This window comes from Hipposideros armiger, unplaced genomic scaffold, assembly GCF_001890085.2.
Source record: "Hipposideros armiger isolate ML-2016 unplaced genomic scaffold, ASM189008v1 scaffold_48, whole genome shotgun sequence".
In the NCBI taxonomy this organism is placed as follows: domain Eukaryota; kingdom Metazoa; phylum Chordata; class Mammalia; order Chiroptera; family Hipposideridae; genus Hipposideros; species Hipposideros armiger.
This window is the reverse complement of record NW_017731398.1, coordinates 3,131,551-3,151,785: the sequence shown is the minus strand read 5'-3', so window position 1 is coordinate 3,151,785 and position 20,235 is coordinate 3,131,551. Positions and strand designations below refer to the sequence as shown.

At 54.3% G+C, this 20,235-nt stretch overlaps 1 protein-coding gene across 1 annotated transcript in view; it reads left to right on the top strand.

Moving 5' to 3' along the window:
* CEMIP (cell migration inducing hyaluronidase 1) overlaps window positions 1–18,681 on the top strand; it is a 119,868-nt gene extending 101,187 nt beyond the window's left edge. Inside the window, 11 exon segments of the mRNA XM_019640220.1 lie at window positions 862–897; window positions 977–1,132; window positions 3,751–3,931; window positions 5,037–5,252; window positions 7,346–7,557; window positions 8,416–8,601; window positions 11,640–11,844; window positions 12,034–12,120; window positions 12,738–12,895; window positions 14,835–14,935; window positions 15,850–18,681. Of these exon segments, the coding sequence (XP_019495765.1) occupies window positions 862–897; window positions 977–1,132; window positions 3,751–3,931; window positions 5,037–5,252; window positions 7,346–7,557; window positions 8,416–8,601; window positions 11,640–11,844; window positions 12,034–12,120; window positions 12,738–12,895; window positions 14,835–14,935; window positions 15,850–15,977 (1,666 nt within the window). The 3' untranslated portion in view covers window positions 15,978–18,681.
* The last annotated feature ends 1,554 nt before the right edge of the window (window positions 18,682–20,235 follow it).

Here is a 20,235-nt window from a genome sequence, read left to right as displayed (position 1 = left end):
CTGGTGGGGCTGACACCGGCAGAGCGAAAGGGCTTCAACGGCCTGAAAGCACGTGGCCAGGGATTTGGGCTTGGGTTTATGGGGGATGTGAAGTCACTGGAGTTTGGGAAGTACTCGAGGTCACCACCTGGCAGGGTGTCCGTGGCAGGTGGAAGGAAGAACCAGGGACAGGAAGGCGGCCACCGTATTTGGCCTTCGGGTCCGTGGCAGCGCAGACCTAAGGCCTAGCTCAAATGCTGTGCCGTCTCCTGTCGCTCACAGGCAGCCTCCCGTCAGAATGTTCCCCCTGAGCCTCAGAGGGGAGCTGGCGGCATGGCCACAGTGTAACTGCAAAACGCCGTCCTGCCCAGCTCAGGGCCAGTGCCGGCCTGACCGCCAGGAAACTCAGCTTCCTCTTTGTCCTTCTTGCTGTGGCTGAAGTAGGAGTGAGGATGCTCAGGGGAGGCGGGCTGCACGCACAGACCCTGCCTGGACCCGGTGCCCGCCTGAGTGTGGCAGGGCCCTTCAGTCCCCCGTCCAGCCTCCCACTAAGCCCTGGAATCACGTGGGGGCGGCTGGAGATGGAGCCATGCCCAGGGAGCCCGGTCGCACACTGCCAGCGCAGTGGGGCACCGGATGCCGAGAGCCACTGTGGTCACCCTTTGCTCTTTGAGCACAGACGCTGAGCGGGAGGGACCTAAACTATCTCATCACGCACAACAGGGGAGCCCCGGCATCCTGAACAAACCCTGTGCCTATTATGTAGAGACTCCACCCCACAGTGTCTGCAGTGTGGCACCAGGGCACAGAAGGGCCCTTCCCTCCATAACGTTGCTGCATGTGGAGCAGAAGCACGCTCTGACTGTCTGCTCTTGTCCCCAGGTTTGCCGACAATGGCATCGGCCTGACCCTGGCCAGGTAAGAGCAGCCACCGTTGTGCTGGGCCCTCGGGGGAGGTGTCTCTGGACCTCTCATCCCAGACCTCTTCTCTCTGCAGTGGTGGAACCTTCCCGTATGACGATGGCTCCAAGCAGGAAATAAAGAACAGCCTGTTTGTTGGCGAGAGTGGCAATGTGGGGACAGAGACGATGGACGGCAGGGTCTGGGGCCCCGGCGGCTCGGACCACAGCGGGAGGACTCTCCCTATAGGCCGGTAGGTCTGCGGCGTAGGCGGCTCCCTTGTTGTGTGTGGCTTTGCCTGAGCGGCAGTGTGGGAAGGAACAAGGCCAGCTGCTCGCTTCTACCTGCTGATTGTGAATTCCTCTGTCCAGAGGAGTCAGAGGAGTCGCCGACACCACTGAGATGACCCCGCAGCGGGTGAAATCCAGGGTGTGAGAGAGCAGTCAGTCTGGCCACCGAGTTGAAGGGGGGTCAGCAGGGCGACATGGCGTTGTGTGATTCTGGGCTACGCCGACGGGAGTTTAGTCAGGACCAGCGACCGTGGCTTCCTCTGTCCTCTGAGAGCTCCCCTACTCGGAGCATGTCACCCCCTTCTGAGGACGCTAGAGAGACAGAGTCAGGCCCAAGCGAACTTAAAGCAGAGCAACCAGGAGGGTGGCACAACCCCCAGCCGCATCATGTGCAGACTGGGTTCTTCAACAAGAGGTGGGCTCCCAACTGGGAACCGCATGTCAGATGCTGTCACATTGTCAGGGCTCTCGTATGCAGACAAGACGACACTCATTCTGGCTGGGCCCTAAGGGTTAGAATTGGTTTAGTTCGGGAAGGAATTTTCTAGCAGTCAGGTTTGTTCCACCACAGAGTAGCAGGGCTGTCCGGAGGGTCCCGGGCTCTATGTTGCAGGAGGAGTTCAGACAAAGGGTGGGTGACCAGTATGTGGCTGGAGAGGGAGAGGCCTTGGAGAGGTGAGGAGCTAGCACAGCACCTGGGCTCAGTCAGCTCCTCGGAAGGCCCCAGCCTGGGTCAGTGGCAAGAAACTCTGCCTTCTGGTGGCGTTCCTGCTCAGACGCAAATGCAGGCCAGAGCGCGAGGCTCTGAGTCAGCTGGCAGCACGGGGGCCCTGCCTCCGGGTGCTAAGACCAGCCCTTTCTGCCCCCCGAGCTTTCTTCTCTTTCTCTAGGAAAATATCATTCCTGCCTTGATACACAGGACACAGGCTTAAACTCTCACCCCAAGTGGCTGTGTGTGTTTGAAAAGATTTTGCAGACAGAACCCCAGTCTCCTTGGCACAAGCTGTTGAGAGCCCTCGTTTCTTTATAACCTCAGTGACATAGCGGTCCCTTCAGGCCGCTTTTAGGAGCAACTCTGGGTGTGCAGAGCTGGGTTCTCTTTGCTGAGTTTTCCCAGCCGCCCAGGCCTGGGATGCTGTGATGGCTTCCAGAGATGAGTTTGTTTATGGCAGTCTGACAACTATCAGACTCAGGCGGGGCCTCAAACTGCATTTTTGAGCAGGAACCCAGGACTGTGCAGTCCTAATCGTGGGTGCAGTCCCGTCTGGGCCTGGGCTGGGGTGTGAAGGTAAAGTAAGCACACAGTCTAACTATAGAGCTCGTGAGCATGGGCTGTCCCCAAAATGCCTTAAATGGAGAGATGCACGGAGCCAGCCTGTAAGAATCAGGACTCAGGATCACAACGTTAATCTGTCACTGTGTAACACACAGAAACACAGGAAGTCCTTGATGTCCACTGAGGGCACATTGCTGAGACTGGTGACAGGGGCTTCCTCAGGGACCGTGTCTGAACGGAGGGGAGCCCAGGGTGAAGCCCTCTTCTGGGTTCTTTTTCTTCTTTCTGTCCTTTCCTATGTTCACTGCGGGTGGAGAGGGCCCTGGCCCAGAGGCAGAGATACCAGTCAAAGCAGGAAAATTGGGCTTGGAGAACAGCAAGCCTAGATTTGGGGCCTGGCCCAAGAAAGGCCACCAGCAAGCCCCACGGGCCCCTCTGAGGCCCTTGCCTCCCACGCCCACTCCCGAGTCTGAAGCAAATGGGACAAGCATCTCTGGTCACCCTGCCCCCTGCTGGGCCCAAGGCAAAATTTCCAAGTCACCAGTCCCTCCATCAGGGACTGTTGCCTCCCGCTGCGCTCTCTCCCTGTGTCCTGGCTATCGGGGCCTTCTGGAGGGCCTCTGGCAGTGCACAGTCCTGCCCTCTCTGCGCTGTTCCCCAAAGGCAGCGTGCTCCCAATCGAAAGGCTTAGTTACAAAGAGGAAATGCATCTGTGTCTTAATCTGATTAAATTGTTATAGCAACTAAGGCTGTTGGTAATGACTAAAGGCTCTCCCTCTCAAGGGACACAGTATTGGCACTCTCCAGTAGTATTTATGGTATTTACCCAATGACTCTTCATGGGAAAGAAAAATTGGGGGAATTGATAGGCAGATGGATTGAATAGAGGACCATTCCCCAAACCTCAAGTCAGCAACTAGACAGATACTCATTTATACATCCATCTGTCCATCCATCCATCCATCCGTCCATCTATCCATCCATCCATCTATCCATCCATCCATCCATCCATCCATCCATCCATCCATCTATCCATCCATCCATCTATCCATCCATCCATCCATCCATCCATCCATCCATCCATCCATCCATCCATCCAATAATTCATCCAGCGATCCTTTATTGGCATATACTGTGTTCATAAATGCTTTCTGAGTGAATTAATGAATGAGTCAACAATGTTTTGCAGAGGGGAGAGTCACTGGGGTGGGCATGAGGAATGGCTGCCCTCCACCTTGGAGGTGCAAACAACATGGCGGCACGACGCGGTGAGCGCCCTGGCGTCTGACTTCCCTGACCCCGCAGGAATTTCCCCATCCGAGGAGTTCAGTTCTACGATGGCCCCATCAACATTCAGAACTGCACCTTCCGGAAGTTTGCTGCCCTGGAGGGCCGGCACACCAGCGCCCTGGCCTTCCGTCTGAACAACGCCTGGCAGAGCTGCCCCCATAACAACGTGACCAACATCGCCTTTGAGGACGTCCCGGTGAGTGAGGCGCCAGGGCAGGCTCCCGGCAAGCCCAGACTGGGCGGTGAGTCACAGGTCCCCGGGGCTGGAGCTTGAGCCATTGCCACCACCACAGGGGTTGAAAGGCCGCCTCTGAGCGGGCTGGGCCCTGTCCCAATTCTGTCTGCATCCAAACTGGAAAAGTACAGCCTGGGTTGCCCCCCAGGTCAGGCCTGGGGAGATGCCTGCTTGCCCTCCGCCTGCTCAGAGGCCGCCCGGGCCTCAGCGGGAGCCTCACCGTACTCAAAGTCCTGAGGCTGTTTCTCCAAGCCTCTTGTCTTTGACCTATGAGTCTTGTGACCCGGCTACCTGAGTTGGCACGGCTACATTAAAAACCTGCGGCTTCTAAGGGAGACTTTGCTGAGGCTGCCCGGTTCGGTCTGTCCCTGAGAGTGGGGCATAAACGGGGCCCCCTGGCCATGGACAGCCGGCAGGTTAGCAGCTGGGGGTAAGGAGGTTGGGAAAACAGCCAGGGCCAGACCCCAGTGCGTTTTCTTCCAGTTCCTCCTCCCTCTGCCCCTGCCCTTTGCCTGTCTGCCCAGTTATGGCGGGCTGAGGGGAAGGATGTGAGACTTAAGTTACCTAATCCCTTTACTCAGGCCACTGACGGCCTGAGCGAGGCCAGTCATGGAAGTCTCCAGGGGCTCATGTTGAAAAACCGTCTTCCTGAAACACACCACCCACTCACACATGGCCCCCTCCCCGCTGTGCCTGCACGCTCACGCAGACATGCACCTCCACCTCAGGCCCATTCTCTCTCACACCCGTGTCCCCCCGCCCGTCTCTGCGGTCCTTTGAGCCCGGGGATAAGAGCATTCTCCAGCTCACCCGTAGAAGCCAGCCCTCCCGAGAGCAGAGGCCAGAATACCATTCAGGGTCTGGGAGTGTGAGCGTGGTGACCATGTGGCTGTTTTTCTGGCCCCATCTGAGGGGTCAGCCATGCAGTTTCCCCAGCGCCCGAGAGCCTCTTGGGCTTGGCTGGTGTGTAATGTCAGCGGAAATTGGAAACTTCGCCCTGGCCTGACGGTGGCCACAGTTCCCCTTCACCTCCTGGCCCAGCCTGACTTTCCTGGGCTCTGTTTAGATTACTTCCAGAGTGTTCTTCGGGGAGCCTGGGCCCTGGTTCAACCAGCTGGACATGGATGGGGACAAGACATCGGTGTTCCACGATGTGGACGGCTCGGTGTCCGAGTACCCCGGCTCCTACCTCACCAAGGCCGACAACTGGCTGGTCCGGCACCCAGACTGCGTCGACGTTCCCGACTGGAGAGGGGCCATCTGCAGCGGGCGCTATGCTCAGGTGGGGGCGCGAGGGCATGGCTTCCTGGGGTCCCTGGTCACTCACCACATGACAGGCATGGAAGGAGTGCCTACTGCGCGCCTGGCTCTGTGCCGGGCTAGGAAGAGATAGGCTTCTGTATTCCTTTCCTTTCACTCTTGTTACTTTTCCTCCTCTCCCAGTAGGATTTTTGAAAAGTCAAAGTGCAAACATTTTGTAAGCAGAATGCTTACCAAATCAAAGAGAGCAGTCGCTCTGAGGTCCCCTATGTGGATGCACGTCAGGCTCCAGCACTAACGGTGTGAGGAGCCTCGGTTTCCTCATCTGTAAATTCGGGATAGTACTCGGACCTCCTTAATGAGATGGGGGCGGGTTCACATAAGGCACTGCCCCAGTCACTGGAAATAGGATGTCAGCCACACATGAGCTCTTACATGTTCCCGCAGCCACGTTAAAAAGGAAGACAGGTGAGATTAACCTTGGTACATTTCATTTAACTCAATATACTGAAAATACCATCACCTCAACATGTGATCAATATAAAAACCCATTAACGAGACACTTTATTCATATTTTTTCCTGTTCTAAGTCTTTGAAATCCACTGCATATTTATTCTCATCACCACTTAATTTACATGTAAAGTTTTTTGTTTTGTTTTGTTTCTATTTATTTATTTATTTATTTTAAGCTGAGCCATCCTGCTACCTGTTGGCAGCTCAGCGGCTGCTCAACTGGGGCTGGACTCGAACCGCTGTTGCTCAGAGCTCAAACTCTTGAGCGAGCTCTTAACCAACTGAGCCACTCGGCCGGCCCTACATGTAAAGTTTTGACAAAGTCAAAGCTAGCCCTATCGAAACAAAGTTGTGTTTAATGGAAAAATATTTTGCATGGCTTTTTTTTTTTTTTACATTTACATTTTGATTGAGATAAAATTTAAAATTCAGGTCCTCAGCCACACTGGCCACAGTTCCAGTGCTTATTGGCTGCAGGTGGCCGGTGGCCATGGTATGGGCCTGTGCAGGCTTAGGCAGTGTCTGGAACGTGGTTGCTCTCACTGTATCATGGGTCCTGTTATCATCTGGATGAATGACTGATGAGTAAATGAGAAAGAGGGGAGAGGCCCAAGGGGGCGGGACATGGGCAAACGGAGTTGTCCTCACAGCATCAGCCTTGTGCCTCCAGGACTCAGGGTGTTAGAAACGAGCTAAAAGGTGGTTTGGGGCGACACAGGAAAGGGTGGGTGGTTAGACCTGGCCAGGTTATCGTAACGGGCTACTGCGTAATTAGTATTATTAATCTCCTCCCTTTGCTTTACAGCTTACAAATGCTTGAATATACTTTTAAATGTTTGACACACGGGACTGCTCCCTGCGATGGGCGGGGCTGAAGTTTCTTTCTATTGGGTTGTTGGAAAAGTCATGACGTATTTTTTTCTGTTTTTCGTTGCAAAAATGTGTCATGACTTTTCCGTCAGCCCAATATTTTATATTTCACATGCTTTACAGCTGGAGGGGACGATCACCCCTTCCTTCCAAAGGCACATTATTGCACATTGATGTGATGGTCTCTCTCGGCCACAACTGCCAGGATGTCGCCTTATGAATATGGGATATGTCATAAAACAGGACATGGTGTTTTAGCATGGAGCTTTTTTGGGTCCCTGGGACTCAGTGGCTGACAGTTGGCTGTCAATTTTTTCTCTGGAGTGAGATTCCACTCATCTACCCAGTATGCACTGGCACCCCCATGAACTGGCCGCGGGGACCAGACCCTGAGAACCAGAGGGGGCACAGGCCAGCTCCCCCAGGCTCGCCCCCTCCTGTCTTCAGAATTTGCCATCTGACTATTCAGCAAACTGCTCCCCACTTTCCACCGGTGTCTCCTCAACAGAGCACTTTTCTGAAGATGCACAGAGAGCATTGGCTGGTGTGGGCTGCCTCCATCGGTGCAGAGACAGGCCCTTATTTGGCCTTTCTTCCATTCGTGTCTTCTCAGAAGGGCTCTGTTAAGAGAAAGTGCCACTGAACGTGCAGCCTGTGTCAGATGCTAACCAGACGCTCCTCGATAATCCCTTGTAATTGCCCGTCGTGTGTTTCCTTTCTGGGTTGTAAAGATGTACATCCAGGCCTACAAGACGAGCAACCTGCGCATGAAGATCATCAAGAATGACTTCCCCGGCCACCCCCTGCAGCTGGAGGGCGCCCTGACCAGGAACGCGCACTACCAGCAGTACCAGCCGGTCATCACCCTGCACAAGGGCTACACCATCCACTGGGACCACACGGCCCCCGCCGAGCTCGCCATCTGGCTCATCAACTTCAACAAGTGAGTGGCTCGGGGACAGCTGCTCGGACTGAGCTCAGGGCACTGCTGACAATGACACCTCATTGCAGAGTCCCGAAGAGCCGCTCCCAGAACGTCAGGCTGGCCCATGCCCCCCTGTAGGAGGGCACATCTGAGAGGTCGACATCAGCCGGTCGTTCAGCCTCAGCAGGCCTGCCCGAGCCCCTGCTCTGGCATGGGTGGCCTCGGCAGGGCATCTGACGCTTTGGAGCCTCTGTCGTTTCATGTAGGAGATGGGGACAGTGACACCTCACAGGAGTGCTTGTATGGCAGGCACTTCGCCCAGGACCTGGCTGTTAACGTGGAAAACTACATGGCCACCATGTTAGCATTTCACACACAGGGAGATGGGACGCTGCAGGCCCAGGGATTAAGCCGAGGGCGTCTGGACGGCGCTTTGGGTGTCATGTTCAAGTATTTTCTGTGCACATGTTTGTCAGTCTTCTGTGAGGCAGACATTTATCAGATGTGGAAAATGAGATCCAAAGCCATGACCTGGCCCCTCCAATCGGGCTGGACCAGGGAAGGGTGGGACCCAGGTCCCCCAGACCCTGGGCTCTTGCACTGCCGTCTGACTGGAAGAATTCTCTTTCCAGCCCAAATGCCATAGGGAGCTCCCCAGTGTAGGCCCCGGACATGCCCGAGGGACCTGCTGCCATGGTCCTCCCCGCTCCGTGATACTGCCACGCTGTCCTAACTAATAGCCAGTGGTCTTTCAAAACCCCCATCTCAAAAGGGGCGATGCCATTGGTGGAGAATTCTGTGGTCTCCTTCTGGGGATCCTGGAGGCCGGGTGGCCCAGATGTCCTTGCTTGTACCCTGACTCTGCTCTGGTTGTAGGGGCGACTGGATCCGAGTCGGGCTGTGCTACCCACGCGGCACCAGCTTCTCCATCCTCTCAGACGTGCACAACCGCCTGCTGAAGCAGACATCCAAGACGGGCACCTTCGTGAGGACCCTGCAGATGGACAAACTGCAGCAGAGCCTCCCCGGCCGGGGCTACTACTACTGGGACGAGGCCTCAGGGTGAGCAGCCCCCTGCCGTGCTGTAGGAACGCAGCTGTCCTCCTTTCGTCCCGGCCTTTCCAGCAAATCTAAGATCCCCTGCAGTCGTGCCGGTCAGAGCAGGGTCTGCTCCTAGGCACTCCCGTCCTAAGGCTCACAGTACCATCCACCAGTGACAGCTGGTAAGCTTTGAGAGGAAGATACACATCTGTATTCGAAGCCCTCGCCCTTTCTACTGCATAAGTTCTAGTCAGTAGAGATACATGGGCAGAGGGCACCTGCTCATGGAGCCGAGGGGCCTGTTTGGTCCCCTCCCCTGTAAAGAGACTTCGTCCACCCATCTCCAGGGTGACGACCTTGTAGACAGCCAGCCCTCTGGGGAGTGAGGGGAAGGTCACATTATGGCCATTTTCCCTTCTTGTATGGAGATCAAGGATAAGGACATAGCTGGCATGTGCTGTCTTGTTTTGTTATAAGAGATAATGGCTCTATACATTTATTAAAGGAATATCAGAATTTGAACATCGGCAGGATAAGTATGGTGTTGGAGTTAGGGGGAAGTAAGTAGCGCCCCCTTTTCCACATCAATTCTAAACCAGTTGATGGCAGACAGGCCAGCAGGTGAGGAGGAAGCTCTCAGTCTTGCTGCTGCTGGGGCTGTGGGAGAACAGCTGCCGCTCCGGCCCCAGTCGTACCCACGCAGCCCCTGATGGCACGGGGCCCAACCCCCAAGACTAGTGCAGAGGAGGTCAGAGTGCCCGCAGTCCATGGGCAGACCTGTTACCCACATCCACCGGCCAAGTGGGCCAGTTCACCTCCTCCAGGAAGAAGGGGGTGAAGGGATGGGCCTAGGGCCAGGAGTGCTTAGAAAATCCCTCCAGATGGAAAGGAGAGTGGGGATTAAATGTCCCCCACACACCAGGAGACAGTATTATGATGAGAAAAAACAAATGCCAGTAAGGCCAGGTCCTCGTGGCACCATCTATCATATTTTTTCTTTTAGGATCTTGAGAAATGGGATGTTCCAAAGATGTGAATATTTCAAATGGAAACTGCCACTAAACAAGTTGAATCTTTCTGATCAATACATCCAACAACATATATGATTTTCCCCCTTGTTACCTTTAAGCAGATTTTGTTGTGTAATTCAACCTTTCTGTCAGTAGCTTAGCTTATCATTATGCCTATTGATGATTATACTGTGCTTTTTAAAAATATTTTTTTAATTTTTCAATTACAGTTGACATTCAATATTGTATTAGTTTCAGGTGTACAGCATAGTGATTAGGCATTTATATAACTTACTAAGTGATCCCCTGATACGTCTAGTGCCCACCAGACGCCACCTGTAGTTATTATATTATTGACCATCTTCCCTGTGCTGCACTTTACATCCCCATGACTGTTTTCATAACAGGCAGTTTGTGCTTCTTAATCCCTTCCCCTTTGTCACTCAGCTCCCCAACCCTCCTCCTGTCTGGCAACCATCAGCTTGTTCTCTGTATCTATGTGTCTGTTTCTGGTTTGTTTATTTTCTAGATTCCACATATAAGTGAAATCACCTGGTGTTTGTCTGTCTCTGTCTGACTTGTTTGACTGAGCATCATAACCTCCTGGTCCATCCATGTGGTCACAAATGGCAAGACCTCATTCTTTTTCATGGCTGAGTAACATTCCATTGTGTATATATAGCACCTCTTTATCCATTCGTCCATTGATGGACACTTAGGTTGCTTCCATAGCTTGGCTGTTACAAATAACGCTGCAGTGAACACAGGTGCATGTATCTTTTTGAATTGGTGTTTTGGATTTCTTTGGATAAATACCCAGGAGTGGAATTGCTGGGTCATAAAGCATTTCTTTTACTTTTTTGAGGCCCCTCCATACTGATTTCCATGGTGGCTGCACCAATGTGCAGTCCCACCAACAGTGCACGAGGGCACCCTTTTCTCCCATCCTTGCCAACACTTGTTGTTTGTTGATTTATTGTTGATGGCCATTCTGACAGGTGTGAGGTGGTATATCATGGTGGTTTTAGTTTGCATTTCTCTGATGATTAGTGACATTGCAAACCTTTTCATACGTCTCTTGGCCATCTGTATGTCCTCTCTGGAGAAATGTCTATTTAGGTCCTCGGCCCATTTTTTAATTGGATTGTTTGGATTGTTTGTTGTTGGTATTAAGTTATATGAGTTCCTTACATAGGTTTTCTTTTCTCCATTTGTTTATTTTTTCTTTTCTCCATTTGTTTATTTTTTTCTTTTCTCCATTAGTTTATTTTTTCTTTTCTCCATTTGTTTATTTTTTCTTTTCTCCATTTGTTTATTTTTTCTTTTGTTTCTCTTGCTGGAGGAGACATAATATATATATTCCTAAGAGCGGTGTCAGAGTTTACTGCCTGTGTTTTCTTCTAGGAGTTTTATGGTTTGAGGTCTTACATGTAAGCCTTTAACCCATTTTGAGTTTATTCTTGTACGTGGTTTCATTTTTTCAGTGTGTCTGCCCTGTGTTTCCAGCACCAGTTATCGACGAGCCTGCCTTCACCCCCGTGTGTGTTCTCGCCGCCTCTGTCACAGATTAGTGGCCATATAGATGTGGGTTCATTCTGGGCTCAGAGTATGCTTTAATTCAATGGCACCCTCAGGAACTACTAGCTGGGTTACAGGATGTTTGTTTCCTGTGCAGAAACGCAAACTGGGGCCTTTTGACTCCTCAGGGCTCTTTCTGCCTCGTGAATTAGCAGTTATTTCTTACTCAGATTCAGAGCACTAGCTTCAGGGGCTGCCTTCTCTTCTGCTGTGGGTGCGGACACTGTAACTGAGGGTAAAATAAAAGCAGGCTAAAAGTGAGGGGGTGCAGATATATTTCACACTCAGAATCCCCTCTGCCGTTCAGGGTTAAAAACACAGGAGTGATTTTAGCTGTGCTCTGGATGCTGGGGTTTGCCAGACGCCCCCTGAGCGAGGCGTTGCTCAGCCTTATGTAGTGTCATGGCCAGGTGCGCGGCTGCCAGCGGTTCCCAACGCCCCCGCAGACATCCCTCTGCTCCCTGTGCACAGGCTGCTGTTCCTGAAGCTGACAGCTCAGAACGAGAGAGACAAGTTTGCCTTCTGCTCCGTGAAGGGCTGCGAGAGAATCAAGATCAAAGCTCTGATCCCCAAGAACGCGGGCGTCAGCGACTGCACGCCCATGGCCTACCCCAGGTTCGCCGAGAGGGCCACTGTGGACGTGCCGATGCCCAGGAAGCTGGTTGGTGCTCAGCTGGTGAGTGGCTGCTGCCAGCCCAGCCCCTCCGCCTTCAGTCACGCCCAGACCCAAGTGGGGTTCTTTCGGGACACCTGCTCAGGTCCACAGCGTGCTTCCTGTGACAGGGATGGGGGAGCTGAGGGGGTGACCAGGGGTACCTGGGACGCCTCAGACCTAACACCCACACCGGGTTTGTTTGTTTCCCAGAAGACAAAGGACCACTTCTTGGAGGTGAAGATGGAAAGTTTCAGGCAGCGTTTCTTCCACCTTATAAATGACTTTGCTTACATTGAGGTGAGTGACTTCAGTCCCTGTAGAGAGGGGGTGTGCTTGCTGACAGTAAGCGCTGCTGTCGCAAGTGACCACATGCTGGGTGGCTTAAAACAACAGAATTTATCCTCTCACAGTTCTGGGTGCCAGCAGCCCAAACCCAGATGTTGGCAGGGTTGGTCCCTGTTGGCAGCTCTGAGGGAGAAGCCGTTCCCGGCTTCTGGGAGCTGCCAGCAACCCCTGACCTCCCCGACACGTCTCCAGCCCCTGCCTCTCTGCCTGCACACGGTCCTTCCCCCTGGGGGTCTGAGCCCCACCTGTCCCCTGCCTGTCTTCTGAGGAAACCACCATTGGATTTCAGACCCATCCTAAATCCAGGGTGATCTCATCTCGAGATTCTTAACTTATTTACATCTTCAGAGACCCCATTTCCAAATAAGGCCCCTCTCACAGGTTCCCGGTGGACATATTTGGGGGTGGGGTGCACTGTGGAGCCCACTACAGAGGCTACAGGAACTGGTGCAGGTGGGCGTTACGCTTTGAGCAGCGGCCAGTAAACCTCGGTGTTCAGAGTCTGCGTGGGAACACTGCGCAGAGCTGCCTCGGGACCCCCCTCACACCTGTGTGGCTCTGGTCTGCAGGTGGACGGGAGGAAGTACCCCAGCTTGGAAGACGGCATCCAGGTGGTGGTGATTGACGGGCGCCACGGGCACGTGCTGAGCTACACGAGCTTCAGGAACGTCATCCTGCAGGGCGTTCCGCGGCAGCTCGCCATGTACGTGGCGGCCATCCCCGACAAGTGAGTCTGTGCCTCTGCTTCTCCAGCTGGCCGGTGACACCACGGACCCCCAGCCTGGGCCCCCTCCGTGTCCCTGAGGCTGCATCACAGTCCAGCCTGGGAAAGCTTAGGGAGGCTCCAGGGTTGGCCCACGAGCCGTGGGTGCTAGGCTGGGCACGGCCCGTGGGAGCCAGGGCCTGTGAATGTAGGTTGGGCCGAGGCAGACAGCTACCCAGTTACAAATGGGAAGCCTGCCCTGGCCCTCGACCCCATCACGACACACTCTCCCCGCATGATCTCATGCCTCCCACAATTCTAATGTGGTCCAAATGCAGCTGGCTCCGGAGGAGCTGCAGCCCAGAGCTGGAGCTGCCTGTCCTAACCTCCACATTCCTCCCCAACTGCTATGTGGAGAGCGCCTCCTAGAGGCTTCCTGTGGAACTGAATGCTCAGCTTCCGGTTTTCAATCCCCCAAACCAGCCCCTCTTCCTGGTTCCCCAAGAGCAGACTGTGGGCATCGTGTCTGACTCTCCTCTGCCCTTCACTGCGCCACACTCTGTCACCACACTCTGTCACCACACTCTGTCACCACACTGTCAGCTCCACCTTCACGTATGCTCTCCTGCCTGTTCCTTCCATGCGTCCTCTCCACCCAAGCCTTCCCGCCCTATGCACAGGGCCACCACTGGCCCCAGGGTCCCAGGGAAAGAGGGAGGTAGCGGCTCGCACCAAAAACATCAAGGGTGGCTTCTAGGCGCTGCCTCTGCCCTGCCGCCCTGTGGGAAACTCCGTGCGACAGGTGCAGGGGCTGGGAGGACCCCACACCAGGCAGAGGGGGTCACCCAGGCGTGCAGGCCGGCTCTTGGTTCCCTGCCGTCAGGGGCAGTGACCCAGGAGAAGCCCCGTATCCGTCCCCATACCGGGGGCATGGCCTTCATGCGAGTCCACCCCCGGCAGAAAGGCTGAGCCCAGCCAATCCTCTGAACTGGAAGATGGGGACACAGCCTCCTGGGGACACCTGCTTCCGAAGTAGAGGGTGTGTTGGCGGTGCCCGCCTCCCCTCCGCCCTGACTGCGCACAAGCCCTGTGCATGCTGAGCTTTCCTTCCGCTCCCAGAGGGGCTGTGGGGCAACAGCAGGCTCCAGAACCCCGCAGAGTTTGTCTGGTCTGTGGTCTGTGGCTCTGGGCTCCTCTGGGATGTGAACTGGAGGCCCCACTGGGCTTCTGCCTGTGTCTGGCTCTGGGGGAGGCGTTCGCTTCCTGCCGTCCGGCCAGCATGCTGAGTCCGACCATGGATGCTGTTTGCACAGCTCTCTGGTCTGAGTGCAGCCAGGGCGGCTCGTGGAGACGCCTCGCTCCCAAGGGGGCTTTTGCAGGACGGCACCTTGAGGCCGCCCCCACCCGAGCAGGGCTCCCCTCTGGCAGGTCCCCTCAGATACTTAGTAACTATTTGCCTCAGTTTCCCCATTTGCCAAACGGAGTGGTAATGCTGTGTTACCTGAGCAGAGAGCGAAGTGACAAGCAAGTAAACGTTAACCCTCCCTGAGCACGTGCGCAGTCGCTCTGCGTTCTGGCTCCCTCCATCACCGCGTCTCACTCATCCTGTCCAAACAGAGCGGAGAACATTCAGATTAGGAAACGTGTGTTGAAGTCCTGTGTGCCCCGTGCTGGCATAGCGGCTGCCCCCCGATGGTACACGCTTGTACCTCATCTGTCCTCTGGGGACGACCTGTATAAGCAGTGAGCTGAGGGCCTGGCCCCACTATGGCCGGACGTGTGGGAGGGCCGTCCGGGGTGTTGGGCACCACATGGAAAGAGCCAGTCCGCATGCAGAGGCGCTGTCCCCTCCCACGCCTTGGCCGGCCTCTGGGCACTGCCGACACCAGCCCCAGCGCACAGCCCACCACCCTCCCCACCTTGCTGTTTGCTGTCATCCTCTAACTGCTCCCTCTCTGCTCAGTTCCATAGTTCTCATGGCATCAAAGGGAAGATACATCTCCAGAGGCCCGTGGACTCGAGTGCTGGAAAAGCTCGGGGCAGACAAGGGGCTCAAGTTGAAAGGTGAGGGGTTTGGACCGGGGCCGACATGAGTCTGGTGCCTGGTGTGCAGGCTGCTGAGACCAGAACACTGGCCACCCAGCCTGGCTCTGGCCTCTGAATCCTCAGCTGGTGGGCCGGGGGATGCAGCGGAGGCGCCACCTGGGACCAGCCCGTCCAATAGACACTGTCCTTTAACATGTGACTGGACACTGCAGGAGTTGCTAGAGTTGGTCACCCATCTACTCAGCAAGTGGCCCTTTTTTCAAAAAAAGAATCAGCAGAGAACCTCTCGCAGCTCTGGCCGCTCAGACTGGCCGCGCCCCACCTCTTCCTGGGCACCCAGCCAATGTCCCAACATGTGTATGGCCTGCAGTGGTTTGCATAGTTCTTATTTGCTCCCTGGAGGTATGGAGGGAGAGGCCAGAGACCTGTGTGGCTTGTCCAAGGTCGCCCAGCTCTTCTGTGATGACGCCTGGCACAGACCCACAGGACAGATACGTCCGCGTGACTCTCATTACCATTGTCACAGACTGTTCAGAATCCTTGGGAGGCTGAGAGGAGAGACAGGACAATTTTACAGCTACCTCACTTACCCCTCAGTGGCCTGTGGGACAGGTCTTGTCATTTCCACTAAGATGAGGAACGGACAGAATTAGTCACTTAACTGACTTCAGGTTAGATTTTGGATCCTAAATTTTCTAATCCAGAGGCAGGGTTCTTAGCTGCCATGCCATCCCAAGTTCAGAAAACATCAGAGCTACCACCCAGAGGGCTTCAGGAAGGGGCGGGACTCACTGGTGTCCTGGGGTCTGTGGGGTAAAGCAGGGCTGCCACCGGGCTCAGCGGAGACCCTGCGTGCCTGGGAGGGGCAGCGGGATGGCGGGGACCGTTCTCTCTTGGGGTTTCTGCTCATGTGACTCATTACTGCTTTTCAGAGAAAATGACGTTCGTTGGCTTCAAAGGCAGCTTCCGGCCCACCTGGGTGACTCTGGTCACTGAGGACCACAAGGCCAAGATCTACCAAGTTGTGCCCATCCCCGTGGTGAGGAAGAAGCAGCTGTGAGTGCAGCTGCCGCCTGGGGCCGCCCACGCGGACTGTGACGGCGGACTTTTGGCAGCAGACCAGGGTAGGGTGGCTGGTTCCCCCAGCCCCTGTCCAGCGGCACCTTGGGAAGGCCATGTGTCCGGATAGGCCAAGGGAAGGACCCTGAGACCCCTGGGGCCTCCGCCTGCCCCCACTCAAGCATCTACCTGCAGCCCCAGGGCGGTGTTGTCTTTCCTACAGCCTCTTGGGTGCGTCTCTCCTATCTGTGCCTCTTCAGTGGGGGGTGTGGGGACCCTGCGAGGAGACCTGGGCCGTGATGACAGCAGGGTCCACTCTGGCATCGATGTGGACTGGGCCGCCGGGTCACTCAGACTCTCCTGCTCACGAGCACACGTTAGGGGATAGACGCGCCCTGGTCTTAAGGAAATCTTTGTTCCTGTAAGCAAGAACCAGCTTCCACAGGATTAGAGCAGGCGTGCACAGCTCACGGACGTGGAGCCTGTTACCCCTGGTGAAGGGGCGAGCTCTGCGTGTGTGTGGGGGTCAGCCTTTCAGGAGACTCCGGGCCCCAGGTGAGATCACACTAGGTGACTTTTAAAGGCCCTTTCAGCTCAGAGTCCCCAGAAGTCTGTGGCTTTTCATATTGTGCCCAGAGCCCAGCAGTAGATGAGAACATTCCATGATGCTGGGTGCCTGAGGCCTACAGGACGGGGGTGGGGGATGCCTAGGTGAGGGACTTGCAGTCTAGTAGGACGTGCAGTCAGGTCCATGTGCCCTGTGAGACCAAGCAGAGAAGTCAGAGAGGGGCAAAATGGGGACCAATGCCAGTTCAGAGGACGGAAAGATCTCCCTTGCCTGGGTGAGTCAGGAAGACTTCCGGTAGGAGGAGGCAGTGGGGCTTGCAGGCATGATGGGCAGCCTCAACTTCATTCAAACTCTCTGTCAGCCCACGCACGGGCGCACCCGGCTGCGGCAATTCCATTGGTGCTACCTGTCCCGCAGGCCTGCTGGTGCAGCCCAGCAGACAGCGACGGGCACACGCCGATCTGCCTTAGCGGCCCTCGGGGTCTGAGAGCTGCTGAGTCCAGCCCAGGCCTCTCAGCTCCTGCTTAAGCCCCTGCTCGCCCCCTTGCCCACCGGGAGAGCTGAGAGAGTTCCGGGAAAAGGGAAAACTACCTGTGGTTTAGACTGTCTCGTGAGGCACCAGGGCCACTCCGGGTCTCAGGATGAGCTACGTCTGCCTCCTTTCCTGCCCCAATCACAAACTCTTTCCTTCAGAGAGAACTTTCTCGGTTCCCTCTGCACAGCTACCCCCCGAGATAGGTCAGCAAGTCCATCCCCCCAGGTTGAGCCAACTGCCAGAGGTTTTCCCACCAAACAGGTCTTCCCGTTGCTAGGAGGTGACCCAGGGCTCCGCCTCTTAAGACATGGTAGCTCCCAAGGCCCCAAGCCCAGGAATAACCTTCCAGGCAGAGTAGCGGCGAGAGGGCAGTGCGTCACCATGAGCTCATGTTCTCCTTGTCGATAGTTCTGTTGAGTTTTGCAAACTCTTTTCATGCAGGGGTCTCACACTGTGAACGTTTGGGATGCGATCACTTCAGGTGGCCAGGGATGGTGACTGTCTTTAGTTCAGTTCATTTCAAGAAGGATCTATCTGAAGCGCCTCAGAGTTGTACATATATCTCGCTCGCATAGAGCCTTCCTCCTTAAACTGTTTGCCAGGAGCCGATGGCCAGGCATGTCCTTGGTCGCACAGATTCTCTTACTGCTTAGGAAGCCATCCTTGCTGTTTTTTCTGTGTGTGAGCATCAAAATGAGTGAGGCTTTTGAGGAAAACAACACGCCTCTGAAATGCTTGTCTATTTCCTGTTGCCGAAATAGCTGGTCCTTTTTCGGGAATTAGATGTATAGTGTGTTTTATATGGAAACATTTCTTGTAGGCGTCACTATGAACAAAGATATATTTTTTATTTATTTATTATATATGCACTTGGAGAAGTCCTTGTCAGAGAATGAAGAATTGTCTTAAATGTCACGTTTGGGGATGTGCTTTGGCTGCCTGGAAAGCAGTGTCCCAGAGCTTTCCGCTTGCACTGGAAGACACGGCTCTGGGGTGGAAACTATCGCTGTACCCTAGTAAACATGCAAAGGCTGTCATCCCCTTGTCTGCTTGTTCTGTTTCCTCTAAAGTGGGTCTCATTTTAGGCCTGATATCTAAGGAAAATACGATTGGTGAATGCCCGAGGGGTCGGCCTCTGTCACTCCAAGACTGATTCAGTCATCCAAGCCCTACCTTGTCTGGCCCTAAGGGGGTACCCAGAAGAGCAGTGGACATGGTCCCCTGAGAAGAGGACACTCACGTGACAGGCCATGCCCAGGGTGTGCTGTGGCCCCCGCACTTCTACGCCATCAGTAAGCCGTTAGGGCAGCGCCCTCCCCGAGGGAAGCCAGGGGCCACCGCAGGGTCAGGAGTAGAAGCAAGACTGTCTCTTCCTCATGGGCACAGTTTGGCCAGAGGCCAGTCTCAGCGTCTGAGGAGAGGGTTGAGGTTGAGTTGGTTCAAATCAGGCTGCCAGGCAAGAGGGACAGAAGCAGGTTAGAGGGACTTACTTCTTGCTAAAAACTGAAGCTCCTCAGATCCCACTAAGAACGAAAGCCCAGGAATTTTCAACAAAGGGCCAAACGCACACAATGGGGAAAAGACCGCCTCTTCAATAAATGGCGCTGGGAAAACTGGAAAGCCGTGTGCAAAAGACTGAAACTAGACTGCTATCGACACCATACAGCAAAATTAACTCAGAATGGATCAGGCACTTGGATATAAGACCTGAAACAATAAAATATGTAGAAGAAAACATAGGTACTAAACTTATGGACATGGGTCTCAGGTTTTTGTGAACTTGACCCAAAAGGCAAGGGAAGTAAAAGCAAAAATAAACGAGTGTGACTACACGAAACTACAAAGCTTCTGCACAGAAAAAGTAACAACCACCACCAAAAAGGCAACCAACTGACTGGGAGAAGATTTTTGCAAACCATACCTCCAACATGGGGCTGATAGCTAAAATATATAAGGAACTCATACAATTCAACTCCACAAAAACAATCCAATTAACAAATGGGCAGAGGACCTAACAGGCACTTCTCCCAAGAAGACACACGGATGGCTGACAGACATATGAAAAGATGTGTAGTGATCTTTTCAGCGTCACTCATCATCAGGGAAATGCAAATCAGAGCCACACTGAGCTGCCCCCTCACGCCTGTCAGGGTGGCTCGAGACTCGGGGGGCACGCAGTGGAGTGCCCACATGCTGTATTATAAAGTACACCTGACACTCATGCTATTAAGCAGTTACCCCAATACATTTGTTTTTATTTTTTTAGCTGAGCCATCCTGCCACCTGTTGGCAGCTCAGCGGCAGCTCAGCTTTGGGCCGGGCATCGAACCGCTGGTGCTCAACTGAGCCACTCGGCCGGCCCCCCCAATACATTTAAAAAGAAAAATTAAATAATTTGCTGGCTGTAGCCTTGTCACAGTGAACGCTGGCTGCTTAAGTGTCTTCAGCGTTTGGGGATCACCTTTTAATGGCTAATGAAGCTGCTTAAGCTCCTGTGATTGGGAGTAACTCGGTAACTGTACCCAGTCGACACGCACGTGCACCTGAGCCTGTGGCTCCTCTGGCCTCCACCTGTGGACCTCCTGTGCCTCACCTGAGAGGGCTGTTCTGTCTCCCCCTATGGTGACCACCTCAGTGGGAAACATGGTCTCTTTCATTCTTGATTTCCCCAAAACACACAAACACAAGGAAGCTACTTGTAGCAGAATTTGGCTGAAGGTTTGGGAATATGGCACAGCACCAATATGGCAGCACTGAGACCGAAAAACACAGCCCTGCTGCTTTGTGCCCTACGAGATCAGTTCATCCAGCAAACCAGCTATTAGTACCCAGAGTGGAAGGGAAGCGTGGGAGGCCCGTCCGGCCTGAGCTGCTGTGTCTCCTCCCCTAGAAGAAAGCAGCTGCTAAAAAATGCACTTCTGCCTGTTGATGTCTTTTAAACAGACTTTTCCCTTCCCACTCTAGAGGGGAAACAGTAAACCTGGCTGGACAAATGACACAATATGGGGAGAGCAAAACACCAAGGGCGGAATCATCACAGTTGCTTGATACGACTGTGAAATTTTCAGCAGCGGGGCCGGGGGCCTGCCTTGGTCGCCTTTACTCCCCACCTGCACCGTCCCAGGTATTTGTTGGTGGGCACGTACTTGGTGAGTG